The following is a 16,992-nucleotide window of genomic DNA, read 5'->3' on the forward strand; positions in this document are numbered from 1 at the left end:
ATCTCATATTTGTAAATAAAAGAAAAAAGATTTCACACTTTCAATTGAATTTTGATTCTGTTGTACAAATAGAGAAAAGAAAAGAATATGATATAGGAGGTAAAAGTAAAAATTTAATCAACAATAACAATATTGGGAATGTCTATAAAAAAAAATCCATCAAAGTTTCGTATAACATATAAATGAATCTTCAATTCTTCATTTCGATGCTTTACATACATTGGTAAAATTACACATATGTAGTATGCTGAAAGACTTTACTGGGTTTGGTTTGGTTTGAACATATTTTATTGTTAAGATGTTAATTATAACAAAAGGATTGGACACAAGTACTTAATACTTAGAACGTCCTCTCCTTAACTTTACTGGGCTAGATTACGCGTATTTATATTTGCGTAGTACAGTTTTTTTTTAACATTTTGTAGTATTACATGTGTATGTGGTAAACTACAATAATAACAAATGAGACATTCAACAATTGAGTATTTGAAATACTCACAAGTCAAAATCTATATGTAGTACATAATTATAACGACACGCCAGAAATTTCTGTTTTCGTGTGCACATCTTCGTTTGCCAAGGAAGAAGTTCCGCTCAGACTCTGCTTTCTTCAGCAATTTAAAGAAAAAGATGCCATTATGCAATAAGAATGGGATGAAAATTAAGGGCAAGTTAATCATGTTGGATTTCAAGGTCAAATTATCCGGCACCTTTTCGGGACAAATGGACGAAAAGGGGTAATACGCAGAGCTGCGGTTCTTGGCTTAAAATTTTGAATTGAATGGAGAGGTAGGGAAAAAAACCAAATAAAAAAAAATAAAAAAAAAAAATATAGTGCTCAATCGGTCGGACACCCAACTCCAGTATTGTTTGTTGGCTTAGCCATTGGTTTTCGCCTTAAGTTCATTAGAATTTGTATCTTTCTTCAAACATCTCTTTTTAAAACTAGAATAAAAATATTTCATAGTCAGTATGTCTGCCAAACAGATAAGAGCAATGATTCCAAAAATGTTCCAAAGGGACGGTGGAGGCCGACGGACTACGAACGTCTGCCGGAAGTTGATGTCCCAGATGACACCATCCAAGTGATTCTGAGTACACAAGACGAACAGGATATGAAAGATTTGGTGGCTGTTTCCTATGAAGTCAAAAGTCCCCGGTGAGAGACGTTCTGGGAGTTTTGTAGAGTAGAAGAAACAGACGCCAATCATACTGGCCATTTGTTTAAGATGGTGAGCGATCCCGTCCGTCCACTCGTAGTTCCAGATTCTATGGAGAATTGGAATGTTGGACAAAAGATATATTGCACCTGGACCCGAAACTGTTAAGGCTGTCGAATTAAGTTCATGAAGTTTAGCTTTGGACATCGATCCAAAGGCGGTACTTAGTATAGCAAGTACTGAACCGAAGTAAAACACGTTCCTCAGAAGAACCGACTCCAAGAAACACTGATCCAAAGAATAATAGTAGTGGGTAAGTATGGAGCCGTATCCAAAGAGACCGATACATGCATAATCTGCCATAAACAAACAACAGTTCACTTGCATAGATTTGTGAGAAAACATGTGCGCGGTACTACTGGTGATGAACATGACCGTAAAAGAGAGAACTGTTGCTAAAAGGGGCCACGTGTAGGGGTCACCAAGGTCAAAGTTGACACATATTTGGTACAGACGTGACATCATCAGAAGCGTGCCCACGACATGCGTCCAGACATTGAGAGTCTCCATGTTCTTGTAGAAGACGCTGTAGAGGTAGTATGTCCATGGCTCGTGAATATAGCGGTACCCTGCCTCTATGTATGGCACGTGGAAATAGGCCGGGACCCGGGATTTAGGGAAGGTCTTCTTGTATAACTCGCCCTGAAACATAGCCTACAGATAGTTAATCAATGATTATAAAATATTTATACAAAACAGTTTGAAACATCCGTTACATTAATTAAAGCAATATGAGCTGCATTTTCGAGAATTTTATTTTGCTGGTTAAATGTGTTATTATGATTAATTTGTATATTATTTAAACCCTTTATATGACAAATAAGACCACCATAAAGTTTTAAAATGTTTTAGAAGGATTATTTCTTTACAATCGAATATACAGTATTGCATAAGAAGTCATTATTGTACAGGATGACAATAATGCAATTTTGCTTCAATCAGAGCTTATAAAAAGTTCTTCCATCGCATTTATGAACAACAGAAGTTTATAAATGTTGTATTTTTCTGTCATTGAAATAGTTCATTACAAATTTGCAACAAAATTTTCCGATGTCATACATGCAGCTCATATTCCATCCTCCTATGATGTCATATGTTTTTGCAAAAACTCTGATTAATTTAAATTCATATCCAATAGAATAATATCTTTTGGAAGAATTCTATTCAATAGGTGTAATGATGAAAATTGATATTAAAGTAAAATATTTTTAATATGCATATTTGCTTCATTTAAGCAATTATTCAATCTTTAAAAAAAAAGCTGACAGGGAAAATAACTCCTCAAGTATCTTCATTCAGGCATTTTTAGGTCACCTGAGTAACTCAGGTGACCTATTGCTATCCGTTTTCGTCCGTCGTCGTGCGTCGTGTTAACATTTGAACATTTTCAGCTTTTTCTCTGAAACCACTGAACCAATTTCAACCAAATTTGGTATACAACATCTATGGGTAAAGGGAAACAAAAATTGTGTTATGCTCCCCGCCCCCCTGGGGCCTGAGGGGTGGGGCCAAGACCACTAAAATTATTGCAATCTTTAAAAATCTTCTTCTTTACTCCTGGACATCAAGCAGACAAACTGTTGGTATGAATGTAATGAGCATTGAGTCCTCTACCAAAATTGTGAAATTCATGGCCCCAGGGTCAGGGGTTCTAGTGCTAGGGTGGGGCTATATAGATTATATAGTGAAAATGCATGATTTCTTTGAAAATCTTCTTCTCTGCTCCTGGGTATTAAGTAAAGTAACCAAGCACATAATTATCATGAGCAAGAGTGCCTCTTCCAAAATCGTGAATTTTATGGACCCAGGGCCAGGGGTTCTGGTGTTAGGGCGGGGCTCTATTGATTATATAGTGAAAATGCATTTATTCTTTGAAAATCTTCTTTTCTGCTTCTTGGTATTAAATAAACTAACTAAGTATATAGTTATGATGAGCAAGAGTGCCTCTTCCAAAATTGTTAATTTTGTGTCCCCAGGGTCAGGGGTTCTGGTGTTAGGGCGGGGCTCTATTGATTATATAGTGAAATACATTAATTCTTTGAAAATCTTCTTCTCTGCTCCTGGGTATTAAATAAACTAAGTAAGTACATAGTTATGTTGAGCATAAGTGCCTCTTTCAAAATTGTGAATTTTATGGCCCCAGGGTCATGGGTTCTGGTGTTGGGGCGGGGCTCTATTGATTACTAGTATATAGTGAAAATACATTAATTCTTTGAAAATCTTTTCCTCTGCTCCTGGGTTTTATGCCAATGATCCAAGTATATATATTTATGATGAAGAAAGGTGCATCTAGCAAAATGGTTAATTTTTATGCCCCCCGCGGGTCGGGGATGGGGGGAATGGGGGGTTACATAGTCTGAAAATAAATTAATGCTTTGAAATCTGCTTTTTGGTATTAATCAACCATTTTATGATAAAATTTGCAAAATTTTGAAATATGTTGCCCAAGGGTCAGTGGTTCCTTTGGGATGAGGTGCACAACTGGTTATAAAGGGGAAGTGCATTTTCTCTTTGTTACTCTGATCTACCTACTGGGTATTAAGTAAATAGAGTAAGCATGTTAAGTTTATAATTGTGATAAGCAATGGTGCCTCTTTCAAAATAGTGAATTGCGAATTTCATGGCCTCTGGTTTAAAACACGAACCAAATTTAATTGTTTGAAAGTTGTTACACAATACTCAGGTGACCTATAAGGCCCGTGGACCTCTTGTCCTTATTGTACTTCTAATGTAAAAAAGTTTCCCCGATATTCATAATTCAAAAGTATCTTATAAGTAGCAAGTTTTAGGAACTTTCAGCATCAGAATTATGCATTTGAACCAGTTTTTACATAATTTTTATGATGCTGTTTACAAGAAATGTACGATTTTTATGTTGACATATACTTCTGTTTATTTATGCCTCCCGTCTGAAATAATATGGCGACATATACATTTTTTGCGATAAATGGAACATTTAAACTTTATTAAATGAAATTAAATACAGTTTTTAGCTCACCTGAGCCGAAGGCTCAAGTGAGCTTTTCTGATCAAAATTTGTCCGTCGTCTGTCGTTGTTGTCGTTGTCGTTGTCATCGTAAACTTTTCACATTTTCATCTTCTTCTCAAGAACCACTGGGCCAATTTCAACCAAACTTGCTACAAAGTATCCTTGGGTAAAGGGGATTCAAGTTTGTTCAAATGAAGGGCCCTTTTCAAGGGGAGATAATCATGAATTTGTTAAAAAATTAATGGCATTTTTAAAAATCTTCTTCTCAGGTAGTGTAGATTCAAGTTTGTTCAAATCATGACCCCCGGGGCTAGGGTGGGGCCAAAATGGCCGACCCAAGTTTTACATAGGAAGTATATGGGAAAAATCTTTAAAAATCTTCTTCTCAAGATCCACTGGGCCAGGAAAGATGTAACTCATGTGGAATCATCCTCAGGTAGTGTAGATTCAAGTTTGTTCAAATCATGACCCCCGGGGCTAGGCTGGGGCCAAAATGGCCAACCAAAATTTTACATTGAAGTATATGGGAAAAATCTTTAAAAATCTTCTTCTCAAGAACCACTGGGCCAGGAAAGATGAAACTCATGTGGAATCATCCTCAGGTAGTGTTGATTCAAGTTTGTTCAAATCATGACCCCCGGGGCTAGGGTGGGGCCAATATGGCCGACCAAAATTTTACATAGGAGTATATAGGAAATATCTTTAAAAATCTTCTTCTCAAGAACCACTGGGCCAGGACAGATGAAACTCATGTGGAATCATCCTCAGGTAGTGTAGATTCAAGTTTGTTCAAATCATGACCCCGGGGGGTAGGGTGGGGCCAAAATGGCTGATCAAAGTTTTACATAGGAATATAAAAATCTTCTTCTTAAGAACCACTGGGCCAGGACAGATGAAACTCATGTGGAATCATCCTCAGGTAGTGTAGATTCAAGTTTGTTCAAATCATGACCCCCTGGGTAGGGTGGGGCCAAAATGGCTGATCAATGTTTTACATAGGAATATATAGGAAAAATCTTTAAAAATCTTCTTCTCAAGAACCATTGAGACAGGAAAGATGAAACTCATGTGAAATAATCTTCAGGTAGTTTAAATTCAGATTTGTTCAAATTATGACCCCCGGGGGTTAGGGTGGGGCAAAAATGGCCAACCAAAGTCTTACGTAGGAATATATATAGGGAAAACTTTTAAAATATTCTTTTCAAGTACTTCAAAGCCATGATTAGTGATATTTATATGGAATCATCCTTAGGTAGTGTAGATTCTAGTTTGTTTAAATCATGACCCCCTGGGGGGGTTAAAATTCAAGCCCCCCCCCCCCCCCAGCACCTCCCCCTCAGTAAACTTTCAGTTCTGATCAGATATGTGCTTTTTCCTAGCTGATGTGCTCAGGTGAGCGCTGTGGCCCCTGGGCCTCTTGTTATACTTTGAACCATTAGAATTGTGAGGGTGGAAAGAACTTAAGCCTTTTGTTGTCAAATGCGGGAAGAAGGCAGTATGTTCAGATGTTTGGTTGAATATGCTCTATGGAAAATTACATTGATTTGAAATGTATGCACAACAATGCAATTTGCCTGGGTGGGTTGGGGTGTTCAGGCACTATCTTTAATAAAGAAAAGGAATATTTCATATTTATGTTGCAACTGAGGGAAGGACAGGGTTTTTCAAATTAGGAGGGCACCACCGCCGTATTACATGGTGGTGAGAGCCCCATATGTATGTTTGATTAACACAGTAACCTGTTAAACACAATCCATCGATTACAGTACATGAATACACCCAAAGGCAACAAGTACTGGGTATATTGACTTATTGTTACATGCAGTCGGATCACACTGGGGTGTCCGAGTTATACATGTCATGACTGATCGATTTCTGTAATACTGTGAAGTTACTGATCTCTGTATATACGGACTTTAATTTCCGTGTTTGTCTTTGTACATAAAATGTTGGTATAGCGTAAATAGGAACGAAATCTAGATGAAAACATGAATGATTTTAGTTGTACAGTCATGCATGATGTTGTGTGTAAATGAGAAGAAAAATCCCTGACATTTATCATTCATCGTCTGTCATCTGGAGCAGCCTGTATAAAATATTATGAACAATAGCTAAGAAAATTTAAAATTAACTTATGAATACCCGGTGAATGTTTGTGAAAAACTGAATACCGCTGTCCACTATACTTAGTATTTTTTTTTAAACCTACCCCTATCATAACAATTCTGGAAGGGCTTGAGCAGCTACAGGACGGAGGTCTATTTTAGTCGTAGTAGCGACACATTCCCAAACTTTTTCAATGAAACACAAAACAAAAGAAAACACTGTATAATTTCGTAAGGGGCTGAGAGTACCTGCCTTGAATAACAAAGCGCCACTATACTTAGAGATATACGTACCATGAGTTCGCGCACGCACGTTCTCTCCGTTAAGTCCCCCGATCCTTACACATATCACCTTACTAAAAGAAGATTATCATCACAGTCTCTGCTAGTACAAGACCGTGAAATTCCGTCCTTCCTTACGGATTGATAAAGTACTGTTAGAAAAAGGACACAGTGATAATCTATGAAAAATTATAGAGGATATGATAAATCCTTTTACTAAATTTAAATGTGATATTTATCTACCAGCATTTTCATATAAGAATCTTCAAGATCCTAAACGGATCCAAGAATTTTACAAAGGGGGTTGGGGTCCATATCCCTGAATCTAATATTTTTTTTCAAATTTCTTAAGCTTGTTCAACCATTTTCTTTCATTATTAGATACTTTGTCGTGTCCTAAGAAAATTCCTAATGGTTTAATAGGTTTATTTGTCATTTTAATTCCTTCTACATCTTCCAGCATGTTTTTAAGCGGTCCTAAGAGAATATCCGTTGTTTTTTTTTTCTAAATTTAACTTGAAAAGCACCAGACATTTCAGATTTTATTACTTTAATAGTCTCTTTTAAGGATTCTCGATTTTTTATTGGCAATGTGCAGTCGTCTGCATGTTGTAAACATTTTATTTCATTTGATTGTCCAGTTTTGAAACCTTGTATATTTACAGAAGCATTTATTTTAAACACCAGGATTTCAATAACAAAAAGAAAGAGCTATGTTAAGACGGGACATCCTTGTCTAATACCTCTTGACATTGTACATTTTCTAGTTAACCAGTGATTATTTTTAACATGAAAATAAGGCTTTATGTGTAAAATTTTCACCCATCTAAGGAAATTTTCTCTAAAGTTGAACTTTTTAAGAGTTTGAAACAAGAATGTCCATTCAACTGAATCAAATGCTTTTTGAAAATCAGCAAACAATAATATTCCTTCTTCATTGTTTTCTTCACAATATTCATATATATCTTGTATTTATCTTGTAATCTTGTCTTTTCACTAATAAAGCTTCCCTTGGTAAAACCTGTTTGATTGTCATTAATGAGTTTGTCCATAATAATTTGTACATGGTCTCTTTGCAAATACGAAAGCTAAAATCTTATAATCGCAATTTATTAAACTAATATGACGATAGTTATCAAGATTTATTAAGCTCCTTTTTTATGTATGAGTGACATAACAGAAGATCTTTGTAAAGATGATAATTCGCGTACTTCAAATGATCTCACATAATGGTAGATCATACAAATGATCTCACTTTAAATGATCTCACCATAGGCTTTCATATCAATAAAATATTTCTAAACATTTTATAAAACTCCACGGGAATTCCGTCTAATCCTGGTGATTTATTTAATTTCATACTTTAAACAGCTTCTGCACCTTCTTCAATTGTTAGAACTCGCAATTTTCTGTGTATCCTCATCAGATAGGTAATTAGTAAGTTCCGTTTCTTGTAAATATCTATTTACATCGCTTATTGATATATTGTTATGTTAACATTAACATACAAATGTTATTTGTTAAATTGTTGCAAATGGAAGAAATGATTTTTTTTCTGTTTACAGCCTAAATCCCCCCCCCCCCAAAAAAAAATCGTTAGCTACCCAAACTCGAAAATCATATTTCGCGTGAAGGGGAAGTGGTGTTGTTGGAGCTATCTCTATCTCTGATATGTTTTTATTGTGCTGAAATTTGTCTTTGTTCGATCGTACATGCAGCAAACAAAAAGTGGGGTGGGGGGGGATCTTCTGAAATTTACGTAGTAAAATTACATCAGTTAAAGTTCAACGATACACCCCCCGGGACTTGTTTAGATCGAGTGCATTTTTTCCCTGCTACATTTTCTGTATATACATACACAAATACTCATAACGTTAATTCTAAAACCAAAAATAGTGCACTAAGTAGGTTAATTAACCAAATCATTGTACAGTATTTATGTATATGTTTTCGAAGCTGGCGTTTTATATATATATGAGAAATTTTAACTATAATCCTTAAAACATTATGCTTTGTCATTGAAGGTTTCTCTCCCAATGTTTTCCAGTGGTTTAAGAACATAATTATATGTAAATAAAGTCCCATGTCACAAAAGCTAGCATCAACAATACGATAAGCTTAAGCTCTTTTTGAATCCTGCATTAAAACATTTTACATTCTGTATTCTTTAATTTTCTTCTTCCTTTGCTTTATTAGGCCCTGATTTCATTTTTCAATCCTTTTCTATACTCTGCAGTTTTCTAAAATATTTATCTGTTATATCAGACTCAAATGGGAATAAAAGGATCCACGCCTGTGTGCTTCTTATAGTGCCATGTATACATAACGAAAGGTAGTGGCACGGTATGTAATTTACCTATCTAAGAAATCAATCATCTGTCTATAAGGTAAATATACTTCCGTATACCCGCATTTGACTTCAGTAGACTGTACGTACATAATATAAGGGCACGGGCCTCAGGCTAAACTTGTTACATTGTAGAATGCCCATATGTACGGATCAGCGTTTTATCTACTCGGGTTTTAAAGGCCGCCGAGGAACACCAGCGTCGCTAGGTGGGGATAAGGTGCGTGCACGAGCTCATGGTACGTATACCTCTAAGTACTGGCGCTTTGTTAATCAAGGCAGGTACTCTCAGCCCCTTATGGAAATATGCAGTGTTTTTTTAATTGACAAGTTTTTGGAATGCTTGGAATGTGTCGCTACTACGACTAAAATTAAACAGACGTATCGTCCTATTGTTATGATAGGTAGGTTTTTACTTAATAGTGGACAAGGATGTTAAGTTTTTTCACATTCACTGTCTATTCATTAGTTTTTAATTTTTTAAATTTTCTTAGCTATTGTTCATAATATTTTATACAGGCTGCACTAGATGATAGACGATGAATGATAAATGTCAGGGATTTTTCTTCTCATTTACATACAACATCATGCATGAGTGTACAACTAAAATTATTCGTGTTTTCATCTAAATTTCGTTCCTATTTACGCTATACCAACATTTTGTGTACATTGACAAACACGGAAATTGAAGTCCGTATATATATAGATCAGTACAATAACTTCACGTTATTACAGAAATCGATCAGTCCAGTCATGACATAACTCGGACACCCCAGTGTGATCCGCCTGCATGTAACAATAAGTCAATATACCCAGTATTTGTTGCCTTTGGGTGTATTCATGTAATCGATGGTTTGTGTTTAACAGGTTACTGTGTTAATCAAACATTTATATAGGGCCCACAACACTATGTAATACGGCGGTGGTGTCCTCCTAGTTTGAAAAGCCCCGCCCTTCCCTCATTTGCAACTTTGATTTTTATGAAACATTCCTTTTCTTTATTGAAGAAAGAAGCCTTAATCAACGCCCCTCCCACCCACCCAACCCGGTAAATTGTATTGTTGTGCATACATTTCAAATCAATGTAATTTTCCATAAGCATATTCAACAAAATATCTGAACATATTGCCTTCTTCCCCTATTTGACTTTGACAATAAAAGGCTTGTAACGGATGTTTCAAACTGTTTTATATAAATATTTTATAATCATTGATTATTGTAGGCTATGTTTCATGGCGAGTTATACAAGAAGACCCTCCCTAGATCCCGGGTCCCGGCCTACTTCCACGTGCCGTACATAGAGGCAGGGTACCGCTATATTCACCAGCCATGGACATTCTACATCTACAGTATCTTTTACAACAACATGGAGACGCTCAACGTTTGGACGCATGTCGTGGGCACGCTTCTGATGACGTCACGTCTGTATCAAATATCTGTCAACTTTGACCTTGGTGACCCCTACATGTGGCCCCTCTTAGCAGCGATTCTCTCTTTTACGGTCATGTTCGTCACCAGTAGTACCGCGCACATGTTTTCTCACAAATCTATGGAAGTGAACTGTTGTATGTTTATGGCAGACTTTGCATGTATTGGTCTCTATGGATACGGCACCATACTTACCCACTACTATTATTCTTTGGATCAGTGTTTCTTGGAATCGGTTCTTCTGAGGAACGTGTTCTACTTCGGTTCAGTACTTGCTATACTTAGTACCGCCTTTGGATCGATGTCCAAAGCTATAGTTCATGATCTTCATTCCAAACGACGGACAGCCTTAATAGTTTCGGGTCTAGGTGCAATATATCTTTTGTCCAACATTCCAATTCTCCATAGGATCTGGAACTCCGAGTGGACGGACGGGATCGCTCACCATCTTAAACAAATGGCCAGTATGATTGGCGTCTGTTTCTTCTACTCTACAAAACTCCCAGAACGTCTCTCACCGGGGACTTTTGACTTCATAGGAAACAGCCACCAAATCTTTCATATCCTGTTCGTCTTGTGTACTCAGAATCACTTGGATGGTGTCGTCTGGGACATCAACTTTCGGCAGACGTTCGTAGTCCGTCGGCCTCCACCGTCCCTTTGGAACATTTTTGGAATCATTGCTCTTATCTGTTTGGCAGACATACTGACCATGAAATATTTTTATTCTAGATTTAAAAAGAGATGTTTGAAGAAAGATACAAATTCTAATGAACTTCAGGCGAAAACCAATGGCTAAGCCAACAAACAGAAAAACCAGCCAATAAAAAGAGATGCTTGAAGAAAGATACAAATTCTAATGAACTTGATGGAAACCAGTGGCTCAGCCAACAAACAATATGGGGTTGGGGTTTCCGACCGATGGCTGTTTTTGTTTGTTTTTGTTTTATTTTGGGTTTTTTTGCCTACCTCTCCATTCAATTCAATTTTTAGCCAAGAACCACAGCTCTGAGAATTACTCCTTTTTGTTCATTTGTCCCGGAAAAGTGATAATTTGACCTTGAAATCCAACATGATTAACTTGTCTTAATTTTCATCCCATTCTTTCTAGTACTTGCATAATGGCATCCTCTTCTTTTTGTGAAAAAAAAAGAGGAGCGAAACTTCTTCCCTGGCAAACGAAGATGGATACAAAAACAGAAATTTCTGGCATGTCGTTATAATTTTGTAATACATATGGGTTTAGGGTATTTCAATACTCATTTGTTGAATGTCTCATTTGTTATTATTGTAAAAACTGGATCTGGTCTACACTTGCCAAAATGTAACAGTATATCACATACACATGTATATACTTCAAAATGTTAAAAAATATACTATAGTACGCAAATATAGCTAAGCGTGATCTAGCCCAGTCAAGTCTTTCAGCATACTACATATGTGTAATTTTACCAACGTATGTAATGCATCGAAATGAAGATTCATATACTAGTATACGTATGTAATACAAAACTTTGATGGATTCTTTTATATACATTTCCAATATTGTTATCGTTGTTTATTAAATTTTTACTTTTACCTCCAATATGACATTCTTTTCTTTTCTCTATTTGTACAACAGAATCTAAATTCAATTGAAAGGGTAGAATCTGTTGTTGTTTTTTTTTTCTTTACTAAAATAAGATGTGCGAACATAGTGTGCAGAAAGCCCATACCTTTAAATATATAAAACACATTCAATTTGTGGATTAAGTATTTATAATAAGCATTTTTTTCTCGAAAAAAATTTCTCGGCAAAATTTATTAATAAAAAAATAATGGTGTCCGTGGGGTTCGAACCTTAGCTGTATAAACTTTCTTTCGAGACCAGACTGCACGCTAACTACGAGACTACACAAGTCCTGATACATTTAAATCATATTTGTGATCACTGGCTTAATGCACTTCAAGAATATTTCTCAAAAAGATACAAATATTTAATATTTCATAAAAGTATATTTTGATGGTACAGTGAGTCTTTCCTCCATATGCAAACTTTAAGGATTAACTTTCAAAAAATGGAGCAAACACAAACTCATTTTAGAAAATGGTGCTATAGTATGATTGATTGATTGATTGATTGTATGTTGTTTAACGTCCCTCTCGAGAATTTTTCAATCATATGGACGATGCCACCAATTGCGGGTGGAGAGCAACAGATATTTTCCTATACTCGGCATTGAGGGACATTGAGCAATGAAGGATCTTTTTCGTGTCAGCACCTACTGTGATACGGGACCTCGGTTTACTAGTATACGGTCTCATCCGAAGAGTCTCCACGTCCCACAGTGGGATTCGAATCCGCGACGTAAGGATCAACTCCTGCTTTGCGACTCTAGAGCAGACGCTCTAACCACTACGCCACGCAGGCGACATTGTTGACGATCGAAAAGACGCCAACACGTTTTTCATAATACTCCTTGTCATGATCGGCAAAACGGGATATTCTTCGACAAATCGGTAATTAAGTTAATATTGGTCTTACAATTACATGTAGTATGAAAAACGTCATTCATCTTTGACTTAGATGGTATTGCTGACATTGTTGTATCAATCACAAAATAATGACTTTTAAACCAAGACTTGATATTCTTGTCTCATCAACTTGTTTGTCAATAAATTACCTTGTTTTAAAAACTGTTCATACGTACAGCATGCTCTTGCTCTTTCGTATCGAATCAACTGAGAGATATAAACACCGTTTGCAGGTGATGAAAGCATATTGCTGTATATGTAAGGGAAGTTGACGATTTAAAAGTTAAAGTAATCACGTTTATCATAAAGATTGGCTGTTAGATAACCATTAATGTTTTTTATGTAAATGTCCAAATATGACACAAATGTGTCTGACTCTGTGGTATCTTTTATTCAAATATTATTTTATCTAAAAGTTATCAAAACTTCAAATTTCTAGACGGGTTTGATTGACATACCCTTGCACTTTCACAAAGAACGAGGGCACTTTTGATTGGCATTCGACAGGACTCTGGGCGTAATTGAAAAGTGAAAATTTTATCGACATGTCACATGAAATTTTAACATTTTTTTTATTCATCGGGTATCTGTGCAACAGGAAAGGAAAATATTTTCCCGAAATTGAGCTTTGATTTGCTCAAAAATAACTTGAAAATTGGCCAGATCAGACATTTGGTACAAAATGGTACATTTTTACACACGTTTTTCTAAACTTTTTCTATCTCTGGGTCTTCTCTCCATGATTTTGAAACGTTATTTGTGTGTATTTTAATTCAAAGAAACGAATACACATTTTTAAAAAATGGAGAGAAGACCTAGAGACCACGAAAAATGAACTTTTTCCCAAAAAATCCAAATGTGTGAATGTGGTGCTTCTTTGTCCTTTTTAAATCGCTTGTATATGTGTAGCGGTGATAGCTCAGTAAGTAGGGTTACCTTTCAGTGCGCTCGACACAAGAACTTTTTGGTTCGAGCCTGGCATGGGCCGTTAATTTTTTTTTCATGCAAACAACCATTTATTTTGCCAGTTTCGTTTTATGTACTGATGTATTAAAATTTTGAATTAGATAAATTTTGGTTCAGTTTGGTTCTCGAGCGAAATCAATCTTTTATTCTATAATGTACATGTACACGTATCATACATCTATGCATTAAATATTTTAGGTGTTTATTTTTTGTGAAACATTACTATGTTATAGTACCCCAAGGAAAAACGGACATAAATGTTTACAATCTGACAAGGTCTTTCAAACTAAATGAAAAAAAAACCATGGACGTGTTTGTAGCTGCCCAGCTATGTTCATCCAACCAAATCATGGACATTTAAACCATACATGTTTCGTACAAATGCAGATCACACGCCAAATGCGCCCATCTTCTTTTAATTTTATGCTTAAAGGTGCATAGACACAGATTTGAAGTTAATATTTTCTGTATAATATCACGACTTATATTTTATTAGCATTTCACACAAAAAGATATCAAAAATTTTATTTCATCTTAAAGTTATTAAAACTTCAAATTTTCAGACGGGTTTGATTGACACATCCTTGCACTTTCACAAATTTTAATTTTATTCTTAATACCGGTACTTAGGAAAAGGGGCAATCTTGTTGTGTATTGATGAAAAATATTAAAACTTTAATCCAGAAAAATAATTATATTCAGATTAAAAATTGTAAGGAAGCAAATCCCCTTCACAAGTATCGTCATTCCGCGCTAAATGTTGTGTACAGAGTTTAGAAAATTGATCACACCCGTGAAACGTAAAACAGTTTTTGTAAACAGGGCATTAAGAGCTCTGTTATTGTTGACGTTTACGATTCACCGGTAGCGTTCAATTGTAAATGTCTGCTCACCACACCATGCATCTTTAAAGCTCACTGGGATGTTTTGTATCAATATATGAATGGAAACAGCTACTGTTCATTGATTATACGTCGTCGATATATAAACGTCGAGGAAAAGGCCTCGTGCATAAGATTTGAATAAATTCTGCATCAGCTCTGCTAACGGAGCGCAATTGGTATTCATGGGAATTCCTATAGATTGTTGGAAGACCTGGTCTCCAAAAAAAAAAAAAAAAAACAAACAAACAAACAAAACAAACAAACAAAAAACTCCAAATTTCTTGTGGTAAGACATTCCCTTGGGTACAAATATTTAAGCCTTGGAGTTTGTTCTAATTCGAAGAACATTTTTCTTTGGCCATTAATTTTCAACAGTTAGTGCTAGGCTTTTATTTTTCACTTGTACAGCTCTTGTGACAAACCTTCCCTTGTGTACCAACAAATTTGATCTGTTGACACATTTTTTTTCAAATCTTAACCATGGTCATGTTTGGGATTAGGTTTTATTACTTGTAGTAAGACTTTTCAATGGGTACTGATAATATTTAGCTCACCTGAACCGAAGGCTCAAGTGAGCTTTTCTGATCACATTTTGTCCGGCGTCCGTCTGTCTGTCTGTCTGTAAACTTTTCACATTTTCGTCTTCTTCTCAAGAACCGCTGGGCCAATTTCAACCAAACTTGCCACAAATCATCCTTGGGTAAAGGGGATTCAAGTTTGTTCAAATGAAGGGCCACGCCCTCATTCAAGGGGAGATAATTGGGAATTAATGAAAATTTGGTGGCATGTTTTAAAAATCTTCTTCTCAAGAACCACTGTGCCAGGAAAGATGAAACTAATGGGGAACCATCCTCAGGTAGTGTAGATTCAAGTTTGTTCAAATCATGACCCCGGGGGTAGGGCGGGGCCAAAATGGCCGACCAAAGTTTTACATAGACATATATAGGAAAATTCTTTAAAAATCTTCTTCTCAAGAATGATAAAGCCATAATTCATCATATTTATATGGAAGCATCCTCAGGTAGTGTAGATTCAAGTTTGTTTATTAACAAATATTTACATCCACTGAATATTTTTCTCCTTTAGACGTGTTCAAATTATTCATGACCCCCGGGGGTAGGGCGGGGCCAAAATGGCCGACCAAAGTTTTACATAGAAATATATAGCAAAATTCTTTAAAAATCATCTTCTCAAGAATGATAAAGCCATAATTCATCATATTTATATGGAAGCATCCTCAGGTAGTGTAGATTCAAGTTTGTTCAAATCATGACCCCCGGGGGTAGGGCGGGGCCAAAATGGCCGACCAAAGTTTTACATAGAAATATATAGCAAAATTCTTTAAAAATCATCTTCTCAAGAATGACAAAGCCATAATTCATCATATTTATATGGAAGCATCCTCAGATAGTGTAGATTCAAGTTTGTTCAAATCATGAACCCTGGAGGTAGGGCGGGGCCACAATGGCCAATCAATTTTTTCAAAGAAATTTATAGGAAAAACTTTTTAAAAATCTTCTTCTCAAGAATGGCAAAGCCATAATGGATCATATTTATATGGAAGCATCCGCAGGTAGTGTAGACTCAAGTTTGTTCAAATCATGACCCCGGGGGTAGGTTGGGGCCACAATGGCTGACCAAAGTATATAGAAAAATTCTTTAAAAATCATCTTATCAAATACAAATACAAATACATGATTGATCATGGGACTACTTTTGGATTTAAACTTTTCAATAATAAACCAGTAACTACTTTTTTCTCGTCACAGTGCTCAGGTGAGCGTTTTGGCCCATGGGGCTCTTGTTATCCTTTGACCTTGGATTTTGACATAGACCTGAAAAAAAATCTAACCTTGATCATAACTCTTGATCAATTACTGATAGGGCACAGGCACCTGACGTTACTTATTTTTCTTTTCATAAAAAAAAAAATATACCCTTACCTTATAATAAGGTATATAAGGGTATATTTTATTTATCAAAAGAAAAATAAGTAACGTCAGGTGCCTGTTTGATAGGGCTATTATATTTTACAAGATTTGGTTACCAAGATTCTGATCATTTGACATTTGAGTTTGGTCTGCTTTAAACAAAATCTTTTGATCAGATAGTGCTAGAATGTGTGCATTTCTTGTGAAAAGACATACTTTACGCATCACTGATTTTGACCCTTTGTCAGTGACCTTGGGAGTGACCCTCTTTTTAAAAACTTTAACATTGGCCATAACTTTTGAACGATTGGTGCTGGTGCTTTTCT

The 16,992-nt window shown here is 35.9% G+C and overlaps 2 protein-coding genes across 3 annotated transcripts; one reads left to right on the plus strand and one right to left on the minus strand.

The window, feature by feature from the left end:
* Positions 1–826: 826 nt before the first annotated feature.
* On the minus strand, positions 827–1,912 carry LOC134269649 (membrane progestin receptor beta-like). Its single transcript, XM_062751855.1, has one exon. The coding sequence runs from the start codon at positions 1,869–1,871 to the stop codon at positions 879–881; it is 993 nt and encodes a 330-aa protein (XP_062607839.1). The 5' UTR covers positions 1,872–1,912; the 3' UTR covers positions 827–878.
* A 7,008-nt stretch (positions 1,913–8,920) lies between these two features.
* Positions 8,921–11,812, plus strand: LOC134269650 (membrane progestin receptor alpha-like). 2 transcript variants are annotated; one of them, XM_062751857.1, is made up of 3 exons: positions 8,921–8,983; positions 9,079–9,182; positions 10,166–11,812. In XM_062751857.1, the coding sequence occupies exons 2-3, from the start codon at positions 9,180–9,182 to the stop codon at positions 11,168–11,170; spliced, it is 1,008 nt and encodes a 335-aa protein (XP_062607841.1). In that variant the 5' UTR covers positions 8,921–8,983; positions 9,079–9,179; the 3' UTR covers positions 11,171–11,812. The 2 variants fall into 2 exon arrangements, with proteins under 2 accessions (XP_062607841.1, XP_062607840.1); XM_062751856.1 differs by lacking the exon at positions 8,921–8,983 and having other exon boundaries at positions 8,999–9,182.
* The last annotated feature ends 5,180 nt before the right edge of the window (positions 11,813–16,992 follow it).

The sequence above is a fragment of the Saccostrea cucullata genome, unplaced genomic scaffold, assembly GCF_032062105.1.
Source record: "Saccostrea cucullata isolate Sc308-1 unplaced genomic scaffold, CSIRO_AGI_Scuc_v1 ctg1171, whole genome shotgun sequence".
In the NCBI taxonomy this organism is placed as follows: Eukaryota; Metazoa; Mollusca; class Bivalvia; order Ostreida; family Ostreidae; genus Saccostrea; species Saccostrea cuccullata.

Coding starts and splice junctions, on each gene's coding strand:
- LOC134269649 (XM_062751855.1), bottom strand. CDS start 1,871: ATGTTTCAGGGCGAGTTATACAAGAAGACCTTCCCTAAATCCCGGGTC.